Source organism: Mytilus trossulus, chromosome 1, assembly GCF_036588685.1.
Source record: "Mytilus trossulus isolate FHL-02 chromosome 1, PNRI_Mtr1.1.1.hap1, whole genome shotgun sequence".
Lineage (NCBI taxonomy): Eukaryota > Metazoa > Mollusca > Bivalvia > Mytilida > Mytilidae > Mytilus > Mytilus trossulus.
Window position 1 is genome coordinate 111,860,099 of NC_086373.1, and position 23,035 is coordinate 111,883,133.

General features: G+C 30.3%; 1 protein-coding gene and 2 long non-coding RNA genes across 3 annotated transcripts in view; 2 read left to right on the forward strand and 1 right to left on the reverse strand.

The window, feature by feature from the left end:
* LOC134697854 (acyl-protein thioesterase 2-like) overlaps positions 1-21,991 on the forward strand; it is a 33,937-nt gene extending 11,946 nt beyond the window's left edge. The window contains exons 2-8 of the mRNA XM_063560146.1: positions 13,564-13,595; positions 14,902-14,967; positions 15,794-15,841; positions 17,332-17,402; positions 18,139-18,314; positions 19,700-19,864; positions 20,484-21,991. Coding sequence (XP_063416216.1) covers positions 13,564-13,595; positions 14,902-14,967; positions 15,794-15,841; positions 17,332-17,402; positions 18,139-18,314; positions 19,700-19,864; positions 20,484-20,531 — 606 coding nt within the window. The 3' untranslated portion in view covers positions 20,532-21,991. The remainder of the gene's footprint in view (positions 1-13,563; positions 13,596-14,901; positions 14,968-15,793; positions 15,842-17,331; positions 17,403-18,138; positions 18,315-19,699; positions 19,865-20,483) is intronic.
* On the reverse strand, positions 4,074-10,055 carry LOC134697863 (uncharacterized). Its single transcript, XR_010103120.1, has 5 exons — positions 9,935-10,055; positions 7,577-7,711; positions 6,628-6,756; positions 5,424-5,508; positions 4,074-4,209 (listed from the first exon to the last, which is right to left on the reverse strand). It is a non-coding gene; the product is annotated as an uncharacterized LOC134697863 (long non-coding RNA).
* LOC134697871 (uncharacterized) lies at positions 10,202-12,807 on the forward strand. Its single transcript, XR_010103121.1, has 3 exons — positions 10,202-10,396; positions 11,211-11,337; positions 12,377-12,807. It is a non-coding gene; the product is annotated as an uncharacterized LOC134697871 (long non-coding RNA).
* Positions 21,992-23,035: the final 1,044 nt, after the last annotated feature.

Below are 23,035 nucleotides of genomic sequence, written 5' to 3' on the forward strand. Positions count from 1 at the left end.
AAACTGATATTTGATACTGTACTCTCATAAAGAAATGGAGAACCATTCATCATATCATTTAATAAACGTTCTTGTTCCAAATCGCAAGTCGCGGTTTGTTTATGTATTAATGTCCATGCGTGGTCTCACTAATTAGAGACAAAAAGAATTGTAGAGACAAAAAGCGTCAAGAAGCGACAAGAATAATAATATTAGCAACAAGAAACTATTTAGCGACAAGAAAACCTTTTTTTATTTATATTACTTTTTCGAAATAAATATTAAAAAAATATGCAAAAGAAAACAATTTCAACGACAGGAAAGTCAATTTTGATAGGGGGGAAAATGAAACTTGTAAATCTAATTCAGTTGCTACATTTATTTACATGATATTTTATAGGGCCTATTTTATAAGGTATCACAGGAAGTATATTTTGTCTTTTTATTTGTTTTTAAAACCATTTTTGTACAATATATAATTAACTTGCAAAATGCATTATTTGTGCATAATTGTCAAGAAAATTCATACACAAATTGTGAAATACAAATTAAGAACTGAAATCAAACAAGAGGAAAACATAATTAAATTGTGAATATTTTTCATCATTTTATTTAGTGTATTGTCTCATTTAACGATATTTATTATGTTTATGCATATAGATTGAAGATTAAAGGAAACTGATGACAATCTTGAGTTTTCAACAGGTGTTCACTATTCGGTACAATAATTTTATATTCTGGTGCGTGTAATTGATGAAGGTGTTAATGGATGTTATTGTTGCAATAAAACAAAGGACACGCACCTAGTTAATCTCATTTGTTGCTCTTAATTTTGTATTACCTTAGAGTGAAGCCACAGCTAATGTTGGTCCTATCAGGAAAAAATAATTGTACAGTTAGGAAGGAAATAATATTTCATGTTTGTTTTATTAAATCCTTCAAAAGGAAGGTGACAAATCTTTGTTTTTATTTTCATTTTATAGCGTTTACATTTCCTTTGCTCTTACACATGTTTAATTTCTACATCTATCAATATGATAAGTAAAATAAAAAGTACACAATCTCTTCATCAAATTTTTTTTATTTCTTCATCTTTCAATATAATCCTAAAAAATATTTTAATGTATGCTGAGACTACTATAACACATGTGTTATAGTAGTCTCAGATGTATGTGATAACTTAATGTATTCTTGTCGCTAAATAGCTTCTTGTTGCTTTTTGTCACTTATTATTTTTCTTCTTGTCGCTTCTTGACGCTTTTTGTCGCTAATTAGTGAGACCCCACATGCATGTAGTATTCCTGATTTCAAGGGGTATCAGATTGAGTGATTCCCCGCTTCATTGATTAATTTGAAACTCATGGGATTCTTTCTATGTCTGTCTGCATATGGAGGGCTATTGTTGTTGCATAATTTTAAATCACATGCATAATTTAAATTAAAATAAATGTTTCATCGTAAAAATTACCTATAACACCCCTTTAGCAGAAATGGAATCTTCCATGTTATCGTTTCGAGTTGTCTCCCTTTTTGAAGTATTCGTCAAGAAGAATTAACTCGTTAATGCCGGTAAACGTCGTATTATATTAAGAACGATCTCAATGTAAACAGAGGAGTGTGTACGGAAAGGAGTCATGCCCTCTGACCCAAAGGAACTTCAATAATTAAAGAGTAAGAAATGGGGTTCCTCCTAAACTGGTCCGCCGTTCTATATATAGCTTCGCACCGAAGGTCAGTGTAGCGATAAGTGAACACAATATGCTAGGGGTCCAGTTTAGGGTTCCTCCTAGAATTACGGTGATAAGATACGGAAGCAAGTTAACTCGTACCACGGCATTGGAACCAAAAAAGTTAACTTGTACTACTGGGAAGTCGTAACATTCAGAAAAATATATAAAAGATATGATGTTTTATGGGTTTCTGTTTGTAAACTTAATAGAAATAAAGTTGAATTACTTGAATTTTACACAGGAGTTAAATGAAAACTAAGACAAAAATAAAGAATGTTTTAAAGCATTAATGTTTTAACTGATCTTTCAAACTAGAACATAGGCGGATCCAGCCCCCCCCCTTTTTTTGTGGAAAAAATTTGGTTGATAATAAAGGGAATCATTGAAGCATGGCTGGAGCGGGCCCTCTCTTAGGTCAGTCAGCGGGCTCCCCCTTAGGAAAAGTTCTGGATCCGCTACTGTAGAACTTAATCCAGAGGAAAGTTAAAACATTGCTTTAACTGTACCTTATTAAAATTGAACATGTTGAATATGTATATATCCAATTTAAGTTAATTAAAGCTGTAATCCATGATCACAAATTGAATGCTATGTTTACAATTGTTGAAAGCCATGTGCTTTTTTTGCGGGGAAAATGCGGACCCCCTTAACAGGAATCAGTTAAATTTCATTGTTACATTTATTTATAGACAGTAAAAATAATTTTGGCAATCATTTTGACTAACTGCTAAGATTTTATTATTCATGAAAAATTTTCTTCGGGTGAAACTGTATATACCTTAATTATCTACATCTGCCACAGTATTTTCTATCCAATATACAAGGAACATAAGCTACAAATTGGTCATTGTACTTTCAAATTATATACATTTTACAGACTTAAGAGGTATTGGGTGAAAGTAACGTATATCATGTATATTCATCATTTAACACCATTTGAATGCATTTAAATAAGTTGGTACGAGTTAGCAATGGTACGAGTTTTTTTTTTTTTTAATGGTACAGGATAACTATAATTCGATTAAACACAATAAGTACATGGCTCATACACTTGTAACGGGGATTGGCTATTCTTTAAGTTGAGTGACTATTCAGATTGTTACATTTTGCATGTGCAGTTGAATTAGTTTAGAGAATTTATACTATCCAGCTGTACCAGGGTTACCGGCCAAAAATGCTTGAGACTCGCGCATGTTCATGCTTTTTTTGCAACAGTATTCTTGAATCTATTTCTTTCCTCTTTGATCTTTTGAATTTTGGCCAAATCTCATGCATTTGTTTAATGAAAATTTGGCAGAACTGCTATACATGTGTCAATGAAAACTATGGCAATCGTATCCCTCAGAGCATTCTGCTCTTTGATTATATAGATAAGACCATTGGTTTTCCTGTTTGAATGGTTTTACACTAGTAATTTTGGGGCCCTTTATAGCTTGTTTTTCGGTGTGAGCCAAGGCTCTGTGTTGAAGGCCGTACATTGACTTATAATGGTTTACTTTTTAAATTGTTATTTGAATAGAGATTTGTCTCATTGGCACCCACACCACATCTTCAATATCTATTGTAGTGTTTGTTCTTTTCTCTATACAGGCAATTTTTTCCAACGTGATTTTAACATGAGAATCACGTGATATTCACGTTTAGTATATACCACGTGATATAAACGTGATAATACAACAGGACATTTATGTGAAGCAGCCATTGGAAAATATGAAATATTGTCTTTGTTGTACTTATTGACATATCATTTTTTTCTTGGTCATCTCTATTTGAAGATGATTCTCTGATTCTTTATCTTAAAAGTAGGGTAAAAGTGATGTGAACATCAATAAATTGTCTTGTAGGTTATAACTGATTATCAGCTACCTCATATGCATGTTTAATGTACCTGTTATCATCCTGAATATGTATGTTATATTTGCAGCTGGATGTTAAGCATACATCAAAGCTTAACTATAATTACAATATATTTTAATCCAAATCTTATTTTCAATGTTTGAAAGGAAGTTGAATTCGAAATTGTACAACAAATTATGCATAACCAAATGTATACCAAACAACATTTCAATACAAACTAACTAGTTTACAATGTCCATTCTTTAATTTCCTCAATGCTCTTCAACTTTGTACTTGTTTGGCTTTATAAAATATTTTGATATGAGTGTCACTGATGAGTCAAGATTGTGTAGAGGAAACGTGCGTCTGGCGTACTAAATTATAATCCTGGTACCTTTGATAACTATTAAGAGTTATGTCCCTTGTATGTTTAACATGATCTAAAAATAATCAGCTTATGACTAAAAAATTGTCCCTATCAAAGACATATATTACTAAATGTTAAATAAGAAAAAAACACTTTCCAACTTGAAATTCAATTATATTTATATTTAAGAATATGTTAAACAGTTCACATTCGATAAGTTATAATTACTGAAATAGTAATAAATAATATTTGAATGTTCTATCTTCTAAAGGCTCCACTCTTTGATTTCTTCTTCATCTGAAAGGATAAAAAAAGAATTCTATTTATTGTTATAAGTATTATCTTATATTAGCATACATAATGAAAGCTTTACTAGTATTCTAATTCTAATATGAATGTTGCTGTTGCTTAAATGTAAACAACAATGAGAGGGCTGTTCCAAAAATAAAAGTAGATAAGGGGGAGGAAGGCACTTTTTATTTGACCCCACCATGCATACATTTTAATTTGGATATTTCATTTAAATGTTCAAGCAGTGTTCTTAAATAACTGCCACCCATCAAATTTTAATAAAAGTTCTTGGAAAAAGTCCAATTAAAATTCTCAATTGATCCAGCTTTTGGTAAATGGAAGTACTCTCAGATCTTTACTTACTGTCTTTTTGTTGTTGGATGTACAATTACAAATCCATGTCCACTTTGTGTTTTTGTTATATTTGTATTTCTATTTGTATCCATCTAATATTCTGTATGTATGTGCCTGTCCCAAGTAAGGAGCCTGTAGTTCAGTGATTGCTGTTTGTTGCTTGTTATTGTTTGGTACATAAATACGGCTGTCAGTTTTCTCAATTGAATTCTTTAAAGTTTGTGATTTATCATGTAGCTGACTGTGGTATGGGCTTTGCTCATTTTTGAAGGCTATACAGTGACCTATAGGTCATATTTTCTGTTTTATTTGGTCTCTTGTGGAGAGTTGCTTTATCAGCTAACGCTCAGGATAACATTTGAATATCACAACCAAGGCCATGTGTAAATTTCCAATAAATCTATGGCTTCCATGAATTATTTCTTAAATAAAAAAATGTTTAGCCACAGACTGAACTATATATATATATATAGACCACTATACATTATGGATTTTTTTCATTGTTATGGATATACAGTTGCCCATAATTGCTCACATCCACTTTATTTGAACTTTGGTAGAAAGTTGTCTCATTGGCAATCATACCGTATCTTCTCATTTTAATCATTTCTATTATAGCCTGTTTTATTCAACTTATCAGAATCTAAATAAGTGCATTTTGTATTCTATTTTCAAAAGTGTACACAAAAAAGTTGTGGTTGGTTTTAAATATTCTAAAACAATAGAAATTCAAACAATGACATAACATTATTTCAATTTTTGTGTACAATAAGATTATCCATAATCCTTTAGATTCTGAAATGATTTCTTATTTCTTCTTTCCTTTTTTAATATGTACAATAAACACTTCAGATATAATTACTTACAAGTTCAGCTATCAACAAAAAAGCTTCTTTTTATAATCTGACTTGAATAGTGAAGGTGTTTCCTAGCATCTGTTTTACTATGAAGCTGTAAATTAAAAAAAATTTACATCAGATAATGACTGAGATTGTCAATATGTGCTTAAGAACAGGATTGAAACAGAGCAATAAGGAGAAAAAAGGCAAACATTCACCTGGAATTCTTAACTATTTTTTATAAATCTCAATGCTTTGAGCCTTCCATTTAAATCTTTGTCAATGAATGAATAAATGGTTCATAAAATAAAACAAGGTCAAGAAAAGGATTATATTATACAGTTTTTAAGATCAAAATGAAATTCTAGATATTCCTCAAGGTACTGAGCATCAGTTTCAGACTGCTGATAACTTTTTATGTCAATTTAGCGTTTAAGCTATTGTTGCTGTCAACATGGTAAAATCCACAATTACTGGACAGTCATAACTTTAGATTTCAATTTTGAATGAGCTGTCAATAATAAAATTGAAAATGGAAATGGGGAATGTATCAAATAGACAACAACCCGATCATAGAAAAAACAACAGCAGAATGCAATTTATGAATTACTGAAACTCTAAATATTCAATCATCTTTGACGAGATTTCATGTATGCAAGTAAATAAATAACCTGCAGTATGAAGGATATAATCATTATTTGTTTATGGGTTGTAACAACATTAGTGAACAATGTAGCCAAAAAAATGTATACACTTGTTTGCTCTCTCCTGGTAGAAAGATAAAGTAGATTATGCTGTATGGGCTTTGCTCATTGTTGAAGGCCGTACAGTGACCTATGGGACAAAGTCAAAGGTGTGAATTTCTGAGTCATTAACTCATTTGGTCTCTTGTGGAGAGTTATCTCAATGGCAATCATACCACATTTTTTTTTTTATAGAATATACATTGATAAAATAATTGTATTTTTTTCTTTTTCTTATATCTAATTATTAACAGATTATATACAACATGTTCTAAACTTAAATGATGCTTTATCAAACAAATTTTGACTCTTACCATTACTTGTATACCAAAAAAATGACCCCCCCCCCCAAAAAAAAAAAAAAAAAAAATCTAAGGAAATGGAAAGCAAGACAGAAAAAAGAACTTTATCCTATTGTGACCTAAACATAATTTTTTTTTTTAGTATACTTGAATAGGAAGTGTTTTCTTGTTTTACTATAAAATTACCTTCAGGTTAACTTGATTACAATCAAAATTTTTCATACTTCTATAGTGTGATTCTGAAGCACTGCTAGAGTATCATGTCTTTTATTCATCTTACATATATATATTTGCCTCAAAATCAGATTTCATTTTCTGGAAAAAAATAATTATATTCAAATACTTGTTAATTAACATAAAATTTAATACACATATATTACATGTAGTATGCCTCCTTCTACTGACTGAAAAACAAATGTCACATACTCATCTTTAGTAATGTTGATATGAATATTTTATATCATTAAAGATTGGCATCATTGCACAGGGATTTTATACTGCGAGACTTAAATATTTTTGGGTCTGTATTTATAAAAATTGCTTCTTTCTTCTCTCTTTATTTTACATTCCTTTGTTATTAATTGATATTAAATTAAGAGACTTAATTGACTAGGATTGTCAGTTCCTTATAAAGGTCTTAGTTTTCTCCACTAACAAAAACAGGATGCCACAAAATAGCACCATGGTGTTTAAAGTGGCACTCAATATCTCAATTACTTTTTAGTATGAGGAAATAAGGACATCAATGAATCAATAAATGTCAAGTGTGTTGAAAATAAAATAAACAGCTGCAATAGGAGTGCACAATTGCAAGCCCTCCAATTCATATCAATTATGTTTAAAGTATAGAATGAAATATTGTAGAAGGCAGTACATTTTTGTAGAACATTTGATTTATCCTGTTTATAAATTTTTGTATGCATTACATGACATCCTTTGGTTGACAAGTAGCAAATACTTAATTCAGAGCATTTTGTTGCAAAGTTACTTAAGTATCCTATGTAGCATTAATGTAACAAATGAAATATATTCTTTCCTTGCACATTTGCTGCAAGCCAAAAGGAATGTTGTTTTTTTTTAGAGCATACTATTTTGTTAAATGCATAACATTTAATAAAATGGAATAAGTGCATACATATCTGTTGGAACTTTGCTGAATTGTCCTTCTAACATTGACCTGGACTTCTCCCTCTGTCATTTTCTTTTTCATGTCAGGAATTTACAAACAGATCCTCCATAATCAAGACTTCATTCAAGACCTGCTTAATAACTGTCATATAAAAAAAAATACATAAATATTCAGCATTTCATTTACAGTTATACACATACAGTTATTTTAGTTTCTTGTGTACAATTTGGAAATTAGTATGGCGTTCATTATCACTGAACTAGTATATATTTGTTAAGGGGCCAGCTGAAGGACGCCTCCGGGTGCGTGAATTTCTCGCTACATTGAAGACCTGTTGGTGACCTTCTGCTGTTGTTTTTTTATTTGGTCGGGTTGTTGTCTCTTTGACACATTCCCCATTTCCATTCTCAATTTTATTGTCAAATTACAGTGACTACATGTACCTTAAGGCATCTGTAGCCATGTTGCAATTTGGGCATAACATAATTTGATTTCAACCAAAATTGTGTGATAAATAAAGGGACAGTGAAAGTTAATTGCCTGATAACTCAAGTGTCATTCTGTGAACAATCTTGACATGAATCATCATAATCATGTATATTAAATTGTTTGTATCATCATAATCATGTATATTAAGTTGTTTGTATCATCATAATCATGTATATTAAATTGTTAAAGGAAAGGAGTTAAATGTCCAGTATGCGACAAGCATGGCAAGTGAAGTTTATATACCACTCCAGATAGATCCAGATGGATCAGTGTTATACATGTACATTGTATATTATAACCTGCAGTTGAATATAAAAAAGGCCTCCTGTATTTGAGTTTTTTGCCAGATATTCAGATTCCTCTGGCTTTATTCATGATATTCCAAAATAAAAAAAAAAACTTATAACCTAGCTCTACTTTTCTTTTCATAATCAATGATAATACCACAGTCAACTAACTTTATATAGATATAGGAAGATGTGGTGTGAGTGCCAATGAGACAACTCTCTATCCAAATAACAATTTAAAAAAAAAAAAAAAAAAAAAGTAAACCATTATAGGGCAATGTACGGCCTTCAACACAGAGCCTTGGCTCACACCGAACAACAAGCTATAAAGGGCCCCAAAATTACTAGTGTAAAACCATGCAAACGGGAAAAAACAACGGCCTAATCTGTTTAAAAAAACGAGAAACGAGAAACACATTTATATTACATAAACATTTAGTTCTCTTTTAAACTTCTGAAGTATATGTATATTTTATTTGGGAAAAAGGGGATCCAGAATTTTCAAAAGTGGCATCAAGATATCTTTTAACAGAGATTATACGAAGTTGCAGTGTCTTTGGTATAAATTTTCTTTCAAAAGAAAGTCGAAGGATGTGTTTTTATCAACTAATTTGCACTCCTTTGGCACTCCACTTTTTTTACATTCTGATTCACACCACCAAAACACAAACAATAATAAAAGTCAATATGTGAAAAGTAACATTTTTCCCTACCATAGCCTATGTTAAATATGAAAAGGTCTACATTTTTTATAAGGCTAATTTATATAAAAAAGGTGGGGGTAGTTAACAAAACCACAGCAGCACACCCTATCAATTAAGTATTGGGGTCACCCAGCTCGACCCCAACTCCACCACTAGAATTAACTAGACTAAAAACTAGTAGTACTATTGTCAACATGCCTAAATGGGTTGTGAGATAAAATATGATATCTGTTATATCTTCATTGACTTCAAGAGTATCTGCATGGCTTTAGTTTAGGACAAGCAAGGCAGATCAGTTTAGCTACCTTCCTCAATCCTCAATCTTATGGCCTTATGGCACAACTCTTCTCATTGGTGCGTATTACGCCCTATGTGTATCTTCCTTCATGTGTAATTTTGTTTTTGCTGTTATGATTGAGGTTGCGGATGTTCGGGTAAGTGATATTTCTTACGGGTGTGGAGAGTAAACCCCACATTGACAAAAACAAGTGCCCACGCCGTGGTCATTTTCTTTCAAAAATTGCACAAACACTTATTCTGTCAATGTTGGGTTTACTATTCACAACCGTACGAAGTGATTTTTAGTAAGTGGGTGGATAGTAAACCCCACATTGACAAAAACAAGTGCCTATGTATTTTTGTGATCATTAATATTGGTCAGTCTTCATGATACACTCGTAAAAATCATACCCCCCCCAGACACTTATAAATGTACTCATGATTTAAATTTAAGAAATTCAAAATTTTGGTTTGATGACATTGACAGGTTTTTCAAATTTTCGGCCTGTCAAGTTTTTTTATGCAGACTGCCTTTGTTCTGGGATTTGTATATTATAATTTACTACTGTACACATGCCTTTAGAACGTGTTTGTGAAAAATATACCTGATATATATCTCTCCAAAAGCTGTATTACTCTCCGTTTCCAGTATTGTGGTGTCAATATTCATGTTGTCTGGCATAGACGCTCGTTTCCGTGAACCGTACGGGATAATTATCTGAGATACGAAGCACATCAATTCTCATTTAAACTGCATTTATCGTTTGCTTTTCATATTCAAACCTTCAAAATATTGATTAAATTTAAAATCTTTATCATTTTATGCTACCAGCTTAAAAAAAACCAATGTTAATAAATTGATTCCTCTTCTGGATTACACACCGATTCCGAAATTTATAAAGGTGCGCGGTATTTCCCGCGGTTATTTTTAGCATCCTTGTCCATGTGGTACCCGTTTCTGTATTTACAACTGACAGTCTGTGTACTGATAACGCAACTTTAGCAGTAAAAAAAAACCCACTCTGTTATACTATACTGCGTACACATGACTTTAATTTGCAGTGCAGGTAAGTTCAATAAAATTACCGGGTTTTTTTTTCTTTTTCTGACACCCCCCCCTTTTATTTGCCTTTTATATAGCACCTCACTTAACACAAACTCGATGAGACACAAGTCAAGCAGATTTACGAACTATTTTCCATACTCAGTGGTGGATCCATAAATTTTGATCAAAAAGCGGGGGAAAAGGGGGTGCATATTGCATGACTATTTGCCTTCTTCAAGGAGTAGATCAGTTAAAATTTCCAGACAAATCCCAAGACTACTATATTTGATCTGTGTTAATCTAATAAAAAGGAAGTTAAAGTCTGTTTGATTTATTCATAGATAAGGTAGGAAATATACTTATTTAAATTAGTAGATATTTCATATAGGACAAACTTTTTTTTAAGAGAGAAATATGAATTGCACCGGTCCCAACCCCCCAATAAATATTGACCTGCCCCTAAGGTTAATAAGGCTTTTACCTTTATATTGAGTAGGTATAATTAGTGGTAAACAATTAGTTGTCTTTTCTTCTATATGTATATCCTAATCCTTCCATGGAACTTCATATTTTATGTACTTTTATTTTCAACTGAAGCATGTGGAGTTAAGAGAAATAGAATTTATTTTATCAGCAATCTTTTATTTGATGTTTAGCCTAAACATTTATGACATTACTACAAACTTTTAAGGTACATGTGAAAACTATTTAAAGTTATTATAACTTATAATTCTATTGTGTAATACATATTATTAACCAAACAATATTACCATTATCATGATTATAAAAATGAAAGATATTTTCCATCAATTGAATAATTTGATTTATCTTTTAAGGATACAACAAGTCTGCAAGTCACTAGATATAAATGGACAGAGGAAATTATTGAGGAAATCATTGGGGGAAAAACTTAACAAAGGAAATGTACCTTACTATATTAAGGAGGAGAAGTGAAAGAAGCAGGTACTATATATTCTTGATTAACTTGGCTGTAACAATCAAACCATCGAGTTAAATGTCTATATATTTCAATAAATCAGCACGTAAACTAAAAACAAAATCAGTAGCGTCATCTGTGAGTTAATACAAAGACATCAATATATTAAGTGTCAATACAAATGTCAAAACAAATGTCAAAAAAGAGGAAGTGGTATGATTACCAATGAGACAATTCTACTCAAGAGACCAAAGGATACAGACATTAATAACTATTGATTTGGCCTTCAACAATGAGTAAAACCTGTACTGCATAGTCATCTTTAAGTTTATAAATAAATATATAAAATTTCACAGAATGACAAATGTACAATAATTTGACTGTCTTTGCTCATGAATATTATGTACATGTATCTTAGATAGCCAAAAATCTCTTTTTAAAATGACAAAAAGTGACTGGTGGTTAGAGATATAAATAAAGGCTATATATATTAACTTGTCCTGCAACCTCATTATGTGCATAAGGAGGCCCAACAGTACTAGTATGATTGTTTTTGTCTCATCATCCATCCCAAAATTTTCTTCAGTGTTACTGATAACTTTGTATCAGGCAGGCTTGTCATTTAATGTATATACATTGCACATTATATATTCATTTTATATAAAGGTCTACTGGTATGCAGTTTTTAAAAATTTTTGGGGTATGGTAAATATCTTGCATTCATTGAACCTCCAAAAATTATTTTCTCCATCCTCATTTGTTTTTCATTATGTCTATTTTCAAATCCCTTAAATAAAGTTTTTATTCTTATATTATTCATGATATATTTATAAAACCTTGCAACCATAATGATATTATGGTATGGCATCGTCGTTCAAAGACTTTTGTTTCCAGGAAATAACTTTAGTAACTAAATGGATCTTTATGAAATTGTACCACATGGTTCCATACCCCAAAAGGAGGTTGGGTAGGGGTTATGGCTTAAAAGTTTATAAACAAGGGGCCAAAAACAATACTTCTTTTCTTGTCAGACCAATACATGTACAACTTTTCTTATGTTTGTAGGGAAAATTGGCGGAGTGTAACATCTATTAGCAATAAAAAGAGGAGATAAAGCAGTAAATCATTATGACTGTGAAAAGAAGATATCTGAATATGAAATGAGTTTATTTCAGTTAAAAAGACTTGCTACAGAATGTTCCTCTTGTAATTTTATTGAAGACCAGACCATTGTCAACTTTAAGTAAAGGAAGATAATAAAACATTGAAGAGGAAATGAAGGAAAAGACTTTATCATCAATGAGCATAACAAAGCATAATTCAGAATATCTCTTGTGAAGGAATAATATTGTTCATGTACAGTAAACAACATACAATAACGTATTACAATTTCATTTTTTGCAATTGCTGAATTTTTATGCTGTACTTTCAAAACTTTGGTTGCAGTACAGGAGTCTGTTTTCTTTTAAATATTAATAAAACTTCAGAATTTTAAACTTTTGCTTTAAATCATGCAACGCTAGTGATAATAACTGTACATACTAAGTCATTAAAGTCTTGTTTGAACTGAAAGTATATGTATATAATACTACTTTTCTTGTGACAGTAATTTGAAGGTAAAATTTATATGATTTATGATGCACATGCATTACCTTATATCATGTATATATTCATTGATACATGAACATCAAACAAGTTTTTTTCATGGCCAATGAAAAAACAACTTGCACGTTCATAAGTAATACATGTGATATTGATATAAATTTATATCATAATCATGTGAAAAAAAAGACATGAAAATAACACACTTTTTACATGTTAAAATAAGGTTGAAAAATCTACATGTGAAATTAACACAATTTTTACACGTTAAAATCACGTTAAAAAATTTACATGTGAAATTAACACAATATTTACACGTTCAAATCACGTTAAAATTTTTACATGTGATAATGATGTTATATTTGAACGTGAATATCACATGATCAGATTAAAACGTGATTTTCACGTGAGAATATCATGTTTGTAAAATACACGTGATATAAACGTTTATCCCGTGTGATACACACGTGTGACAAACGTTATTCTCACGTGATGAGCACAAATGTGAAACACACGTTGGAAAAAATTGCCTGTGTAATGTATTAATAATGTATCATATATCTTTGAGAGCAGTGTTGCTATTCTTCTTTTTCTCTTATGTATATTTTGTTCTTTATGAAATTGAATAACACATCTTTTTCTTTTTTCAGCTGATATTTTTACATGGTCTTGGTGACACAGGGTAAGTTAATTTTTACACAAAATTACAGACTTAAAAACAATATGTTTTGAATATAAATATTCATCAAACAAACAAACAAATAAATAAAACAAAAACAAAAACATTTTTCCCCAAAGAACACAGTATGTTACAGTAATATAAGATGCTAAAAGTAGTATATTACTTAATTACAACAATAAACTTATATATACAGAATGGTAGGTGATTTATGATTTCCTTAGTTACTTAGGAATCTGAATGGAGCAAATAACTTACAGACAATACAATTCATTACTTTAATTCTACCATTATATAGATGTGTACAGCACCTGATGTGACTTCCAGACAATTATATTAGTTTAACCATCTTTTTATTTCCATGTGAAGAACAAACATCATAACATTTTCATTCCTTAGTTTACCAACATTTTTATTTTGATTTAAGATGATAGTTTGACATGAATTGTTCATGGGTTTTTGTTGTCATCTACAACAATGTACAAAACAGAGAAAAAAATAGCAGTTTTCAACATTTGTTTAATAACATCAAAACCATAATTTCTAAAAGATCTATCATGTCTATATCAGTATGTAGAATTAACGTTTTATGAATAGTTGATGTATAGAAAACTTTGCCTTATTGAGTAAACAACATTTTATTTCTGTTGAAAGGTATGCAATCATTTATTATGGGCTTTATGATTTCTCAAGATAATTCTCTCAATCAATAGGTCAAGCTGCGGATACAGGATCAATAGGTCAAGCAACCAATACAATAGATTTTACTGTATGAAGGTTACTCTATAGTAAAGATGTTATGAATACAAAAATCATTAATGATTTGTACAAGGAGTTACTAGAGTAAACACAAAAAACTTATAATTTCTGTAAATGAAAATCTAAAATAGTTATTAGTGTTGATTTAATGCCTCATTCTTGAAACCAGTTTTATTTAGCAATGCTATTGTATGTCCTTTGAAATGATTGTGGGTTTAAATATTATGCCACTCATTGAGTCATCTTTCTTGAATTTATACATTCCTGGTCTAAATTTTAGCAGTGTTAGAGTTGGTTCTATGTTATGAGTTATTGTTTAAGACTATGATGACCCCCACATATAAACTTTTAGTAAGTTGTGGTGTGTATTGGTAGTATTTACCACCATTCCCCTTTTCATCAATAATCAATTAATCATGTTATAATAAGATTCTAAGAACTTTGTATCACTTTTGCAGTATATAGTTGATATGTTGTTTATTAAACTATTATTTGATAAGTTGATAAAGAAGCAATTACTAGTAAAACTATTTTATTTTTGTACTTTTAGGCATGGCTGGGCAGCTGGTTTGAAAGCATTAAAATTTGAACATGTACATTGTGTTTGCCCTACAGCGTAAGTAAAGAGATTTGTTTATTAAGATAAGTAATATAAGCAAAGTCTTGTTAATGTTTCTAAAATAAGAAATTAAAAATAAACTTTGGTTCTGTATATATAAACAAGCTCCTAAAGATCAATATTTTTGTTGAAGTGAATTTACAGATTTTAAAAAGAAACAGGAATAAATCTAGAACAAATACAGTATAACCCCTGTATGAACTGTTTTGATATATATTTTAAGTTGAACTTTTAAATCAGCATATTGAAGGAATTCTCTTGACTTTTATAGAAAAAAAACATTTGTTAAAAAAATTATCAAAGGGCATATCAAAAATTTTAAGTTGAAGAACAACCTCAGAAAACTTCATAGTTTAAAAAAGGGGGGATCTGATTATCAATATTTGAGATGTACAAGACTATACATATAGATAATCCCATCATATTTGAGGTATTATTGGAGAATATATTTGTAATTGACATCTTGTGAAGGAGATTTAAACTGATAGCTATAGTCAGCATAGTTGAACTGAGTATTTAATTTGATGCCCCTTGTGCATTGCTACACAAGGATATGGTAATGATCTCCTTCAGTCAAAAACACATCAATACTCTGAGTTCTTTTGACTTATAGATTTCATACTAAGTCAGATTATCTGTTGTCAAATTGTCTTGATCATGATTTATCTTCAGTTTGATTTTACAACTTTTATAAGAGTTATGGGACTTTGACCATATATTTTATTATTGTGACAATGACACCTTGTGAACAGAGTAACTCCTCTGTGTCTGGTGCTTCTGTATTTTGACAGAGAGTTAAATTTTGTTTAATTTCATTTTTTAGACCAGCACAACCAGTGACTGTTAATGCAGGGATGAAAATGCCATCATGGTAAAGTGATAATTTATATTAAAGGAACACTGAATAGAGTAGAGTTTAGAATAGAATGATAGATATACATGTATATCACTTAATATTATTAATTTGTATATTTTAACAAATTTGATTCGTTTAGGGGTAGTCACAACTATATTTTCAAAGGTAGAGAGAAAATGGCAGATAGCAAAAAGCATATTGACCGGCTAAAAGTATATCGTACGGTAATTTTTAGAATAACTAAAAACCGATATACTTTGTGACGTCATGTAATGAATTTCAGGATATTGTTTAACGTTTTAAAACACATGATATCTTTGATCGATTATTTGACAAAAAAATCTTCAAATACATAAGATGTAAAAAAAAAAAAGTGAATGCAACATCATCTAATATGTTGTTATTGTCAAGGAGACAATGTTGTATCTTTAAAATTCCAACAAACTTAAATGATGATTTTGATACAAATATGGTCGGAAATTAAAAATATAACAAATATAGCCTTTATATGAGGTCAATATACTTCTTTCAGGTCAAAATATCCTTGTATCGACCTCATACAAAGGCTATATTTGTATAATATATTAAAGTGTGCATTTCTTTCTTTTACAAATTATTTTCTTCATTAGGGATAAAAGAGCCTGGATATTATTGTTATAAGCATGATATGATATACCCCCACTTATAATAACATAACAATCTCATTGTCAGTTTATCTCTTTTGCTCAATACAAAAATAAAGAGATACAGTACCAAATCAATAATTTATGTACAATAGACATGAACCAACAACACCTACTGAAATACAGGCTACTGACATAGGACAGGCACATAAAGAATGTGGCAGGATTAAACATGTTTGTGAGCTCTCAATCCTCCCCTAACCTTATATAGTGTATAAACAGCACAACATAAGAACAAACTGTAAAAATCAGGTGAAAAAAGGGCTTAACTTATCAGATTAATACAAAGCAGAAAAATATCAAACAAAACCATAGACCAAAAGTGACAGGGTATTTATCATACCCAACAATAAATAAGACACTAAGTACAGATCTGAAAGTACTCGCAGTAACTGGCGGCTAGTTGAAAACCAATTTAACAACTAATGAAAAAACAAGTCAATGAAAGAAAACAATAAACAAGTTTGATAATGTGAGAGGAGTTTCTTAAAAAGCTAGCAAAAGCTTAAAACAACAAAAAATATATGTTCAAACTAAAATTAACAATGGTAATAGGGAATGTGTCAAAGAGATAACAACTCGGACCATAGACCAGATAAAAGCCCAATGCCACCAATTGGTCTTCAACATAGCGAAGAAAATCCTGCACCCAGAGGTTGGCTTCAGCTGGCCCCTAAGCAAAATGTGTATTAGTTCAATGAAAATGGACTAAAATTCAAAATCATACAAGACTATATAGCTAACAAAGACAAACAACTAACAAAAAAATTGTCTTTGCTGTGAGTCAGAAAGATTTGTTAATCATATTTGATATTTTGACAGGTTTGATATATTTGGTTTATCACCTGAAAGTCCTTCAGATGAAGAAGGAATAAAAAGGTCATCAGAAATATGTAAGTACCAAAGTCAGCCATGGCAGTGTAGATTGCCTTATCTTCTCACTGAGATGTCTTATTGACGTGAAATTAGTTGAAATTTTGATATGATTATATGTTAACATTGTTTTGTTGTAACCATAATTATAACTATGTATGTTGCCTTTTGTTACACATGTTAAATGTGTCCTAGTGTTTCCAAATTAATTATATTATTATAATTATATTGTTTATATATTCTCTTTGGTTACTTCAATTGCTTTAACATTATGCTGAATAGAAAATAATTTGAATGAAATGTTTGAGTTCTAAAATATCTATTCCATGTTGATCAGGTGACTTTTTTTTAGTATGTTGCAAACATACTATTTTTCTTTAAAGATATTTTACTTACTATGATTCATACCACAAAAGCATGTTTTACTTGAAAGTGAAGAATTAATCTGTCAAAAATTTAAATGTCATTAAGTGAATATAAAATTTTCAGAAAAAAAATAATCTTTGAAATCATGGAGCGATAATCATAGTGATTTGATTGGACAATTTGTGTTTATTGGAATTTTCCAGAAAATTTTGTCCTTTTATTAGTATCATCAGTCCAATTTCTACTAAGACCAGAGAAGAGGCTATTACTTAAGTGTAATTAGATTGTTTCATAGTTAGAAGCTTTTGTGTTTTAAATCTTAAAACTTGAAGATGTTGAAATCGAAGGATTAAGATTTGGATGTTATACCCAGTATTTATATATTTTCAGTAAAACAGCTAATTAAAGATGAAGAAGATAAAGGTATCCCTAGTAACAAAATATTTGTGGGAGGCTTTTCTCAGGGAGGAGCAGTATCATTATATACAGCATTGACCTTAGGAAAACCTTTAGCTGGAGTTATAGCTCTTAGTTCATGGCTTCCACTTCATCAGAAGTTTCCAGATGTAAGAAATTTAAAGCTTGACTTTTACTATGAATTATTTCTAATTACTGTAAATTCAGAAATTATTGCGTCCATTAAGTATTATGATTATGTCAATTTAGACTAGGAATATTTAGGAAAATCCTGTTTAATTCATATATAGTAAATTGAAAATGCGAGTCTAAATAATTGCAATTATAACCATGTGGCATTTTTAGCAATAATAAAAACATCGCAATAATTTCTGAAATTACAGTAGTTTGGAATTTAACTTCATGAATTGTGTTGTTGTAGTTCAACTTTAATGGCATACAATACAGATACAGGGGAGATAATAATGTTTCTAGATTAATATATTATTTTGATTTAATTCCATTCTAATTTTCTACGTGCAGTTTGCATGCAATTGAGTATCCACACCAATACAATTTTCCTTCAATCAACAAAAATTGTAGCCCACATAAATACAGTGATATTGTTTGCCTCAATTAGAGCCGAAATTCGGCCTTTTCCCCTAGAGAAAATTCCCAATTACTAAAAAAAAAAATGGCTTTAAATTTCTCCCAAAAAGTTTTACATTTTCCCCAAACAGTGATGGCATTGGTAGTAATGTTTGTAAATTTCGTATTCACGTTATTATTTTTATATTAGAAAGCACTTTTGAGATCTGGTTTTCTGATTAGAATCATCATGGTGTTTGTAACACATGTAGTTTTTAAAACATTAAGTACCATCATTGTTTCTGTGTCTTTCCCCTCTTTAAAAAGTACCTTTCAGGTTGGAAATGTCTGACAACCAAAATATACATGAAAAAACAGTGTAGAAAAAACAGCAAAGGCCAGCAAAAAATGGGAGATGTGTTTAAAATAAAATATACAAATTTCCCAATTTCAATAAAATATATGCATTTTTCCCAATAAAAAAACGGTAGAAGTAGTTTTGAAAAAAGACAGCAATATCACTGAAATAACTTCAGTGGATGACTTGAATGTGTTGGCATATTCATATGCTGTTTACTTTTAAAAAGTAGTCACTAAATACTATCTGATAGAGAAGTAAGTGATAGCAGATGTATACATTTACAAGACAGTTCAGTATATAATTACAATGAAAGAGTAGTAAGCAATGATAAGTATGACATATGTAAATATATATATTAAACTATTGGAAACCTTTTGAGTTATACATAACAAATATGATAAAACAATAAATACATTTTATCTAGAAATCATCATGTGGTGTACATTTGTGATTAAGTTAGGTTTATAAATGTTTAGCATCTATTTTCCAAGGTTTCTTTGCTTATAACTGTTATTATTGTATTTTTCATGTAGTCTATTAAAGGAGACGCCAGCAATCTACCAGTGTTTCTTTGTTTATAACTGCTATTATTGTATTTTTATGTAGGCCATTAAAGGAGACGTCAGCAATCTACCAGTGTTCCAAGGTCATGGTTATGAAGATCCCATGGTACCCTACAAGTGGGGAGAACTAACCAATAAAACTTTATCTACACATCTAAAGAATATAGTGTTTAAAAGTTATCATATGATGCATAGCTCATGTGAAGAGGTAATTTCTTACTTTAGGCTAATTCCATTCTCACTGTATTTGAAAACTTGAAAACACTTTGTACAAACAAAGGTGTTTGGATGTAAAAATACACCAACATCACTGCAGGGGGGAAATTGAAACTGCTTTAATCGTTGTCTTGCCTTGACAGTCATAAAGGGAGACTGAATTTAGTATTGGATACTGTTTGTAATTAGATCATTTTGAGAGGAACTAATAAAGGTAAATAAATGCCATTTGATATGTGGTTGTATATAACCATTGGCACATCTTATTTCAGCAGAAATTATTTTCCTGCTCCCTCAGATATGGTCTATTGACTTTGATATTTTTTATATGCATAGTATACATGTTAAAAGTTTGTGATGAGGTCAGTTTGAGGGTAACTATTTATGATAAAGCAACCTCAGGATTGAAGTAAGTGATCATGGGTTGGAATGAACTATGACAAAGTCAACACTTTACATTTACACTGACAGCAGCAACACAGGCTAGACACAGGGTTCTGCAGAAACTTGAATGAATCATTTAGTAACTCTCATTTAATTTCTTCACTATACACCTTATTGCTTAACAAAATACTTGATGTAAATGTTCATGTACTTAAAATATTTTTCAGGAAATGGAAGATGTAAAGAATTTTATAGAAAAGATAGTGAAGGCATGATAGTATAGACTTAATGAATTAGTATGGGTGTATAAACTACTGTATAAAGACCTAGTGTCAGAGCTAATATGGGTGTGTCTCAGAGAGATAGAATAAATGATTGGTCAGTCAGTCAACCATTCCATGATCTCGTACCATTCTGTCAACATGTTTAATTATTCAATAAAAGATGATGGTTTGATAAAGTGCTGATAGTCAAACAGAGGATATGTTTACCATACTATATTGTACTTGTCTTGTCACAAAATACCTGTATATAGCAATACACTTCCACTTTCTACTTAACTCAGTGTGCCATTTAGGTTTGCATTACCCAGTTTGTTCATTGAATTGAGGGGTAAAGTGCTTTGGATATGTCTTCTTCATAAAAGTTTCACATAAAATAAAACATTATTTTCTTAATAATAAATAATCAAAACACTTAGTTATGAAGTTTTTTTGGGTTGTTAAAAAGTGTTTGGTGATGAACAGCATGTAGCTACTTCTTAGTTGACACTAAAAAATGACCAATGGTTAACATTAAAAAATATTGTTAACAAAACAGCTGGTCTTTAATACATACATGAAATAAAACAAAAGTATGACAGGTCTGTTATCATTAAGTGTTTGTTCATTCATTTGGTCTAATATGTGAATTTGTGCGCCAAAAAAAATAAAAACTAGAAATTCTAAATATTTATTTAGATGCACTTCTCTTTTTGTTATTTTAACATGTGGAAATCTGTTACATACCTGCACAACTTTCTTTCTAATCTTTATATTTGTAATTGAATTTAAAACTATGATAACATTTGCTTTAGATTTAATTAATTTGGAAATATCTGTATGCATGTTGTATGAAGTCAAAAAGCCAATATTAAGACACATATTTATGTTCTGTGTACTTTGAACTTTTTTGGTGCATATTTTTTTGTTATTCAGAGACAATTTATTATGTCCAAAAGTATACTAATTTCTTCATGGTTTATTGCTCTGGTTACTCATCAGATGTGAAATTTGTGTTATTTTTTAGCCAAGGATATTTAACAGGTGTTAATGAAATGAGAACAAATTTCACCTCTGAGAAGTAATAGAAGATCTCCAGAGTCAACTATGCTGGGTAATACGACAAAAAAAGAATCATGTATGCCATCTTTCAAATTTTTTTTTTAAAACACTCTAGACTAAAAAATACCCCTACTAATTTTGTCAGAAATAAATGTCATGTTTAATTATGTACTGGTTTCAATGTCAATGTGTTATAAATTTTAATATGAATTCATTGTTAAAAATGGTATGTTTTCTATATATAGGCAAATGTGCAGTACTGTTAAAATACCTTTAGTTTGTGTATTAGTATTTTTTATAAATTTAATAAAAATGTTTAGAATGCTATTATGGTATGAAAATGAGAGTAATGTAATCAACAACAAAACTAGTCTTTTAAGAATACACATTGTTATATAAACATACACATTGTTGTTTTTGTTGTTTTATTGTTGTTATTTTAAACAAAGATTGAAGCCTTGTTGAAACAGATGATTAGTAGCTAAATAATACACTTTTGCCTCTATGTTATTGGTCATCTACCATCGAAGCGGACTTGAGGGTTTGCTCTCCATCTGTCTATCCATCTGTCTGTCTGTCCATCTGTCAGTCCTGCAAATAAGTTTTCAACACTTTCCAGTGCTTGATGATATTGATTTGATATTTGGTATATTGATTTATCATGACAAGGAACTGATAAAATTTGAATTTTGTTCTGGTCTGATGATTTTGTGCAGAGTTATGGTGCTTGGACATAGAAAACGCACGCAAATAATCAGTTTTCCACACTATTTTTGGTCATGCTTGAAGATATTGACTTGATTGATAATTGTTATAAAGTTTATACACAATGACAAGTTATAGATAAGTTAACATTTTGTTTTTAAGTACAATCATCTTTTACCAATATTCTTAGAATGCTTGTATTTTTGGGCCATTTGTATCAAATGGAGGGATGTCTTTGATGAAAACAGTAGTTTCCAAGGTACAATGTGCACTATTACTATTTATCTGTCACTACTGCATATCACAGATGTTCTTGTAACATTGAATGTCAAAAGTGAAAATATCTGACGCCAAAATAGTTCAATTGTTGGAAATTTTTGGGTCAATTGCTTCAGATTTCCAAGCAGCTCTAAGGTCTATTGTCAACTTTAGACTTGTCTTGTACCATTAAATCTCATCATTTTACTATACTAATTTTCTCTGTTACCGGACAATGATGAAATGTCACCAATTACAGTTTTGAGAAGATTGGTTGAACACTTATAGCAGAATTTAAAAACAAGAGTGAGTACTTATAAATGCTAATGGAATTCAGGAGAAGACTGAGTACTTATAAATGTAGAAGTATTTAAGGACGAGAGTCAGTCATTATAGATTTACAGTAGTAGTATTTAAAATGACTAGTCAGCTTAAAACCAAATATAACCAGAATAATAAATATTTAATAAAAGTAAAATACAAAATGAATTATT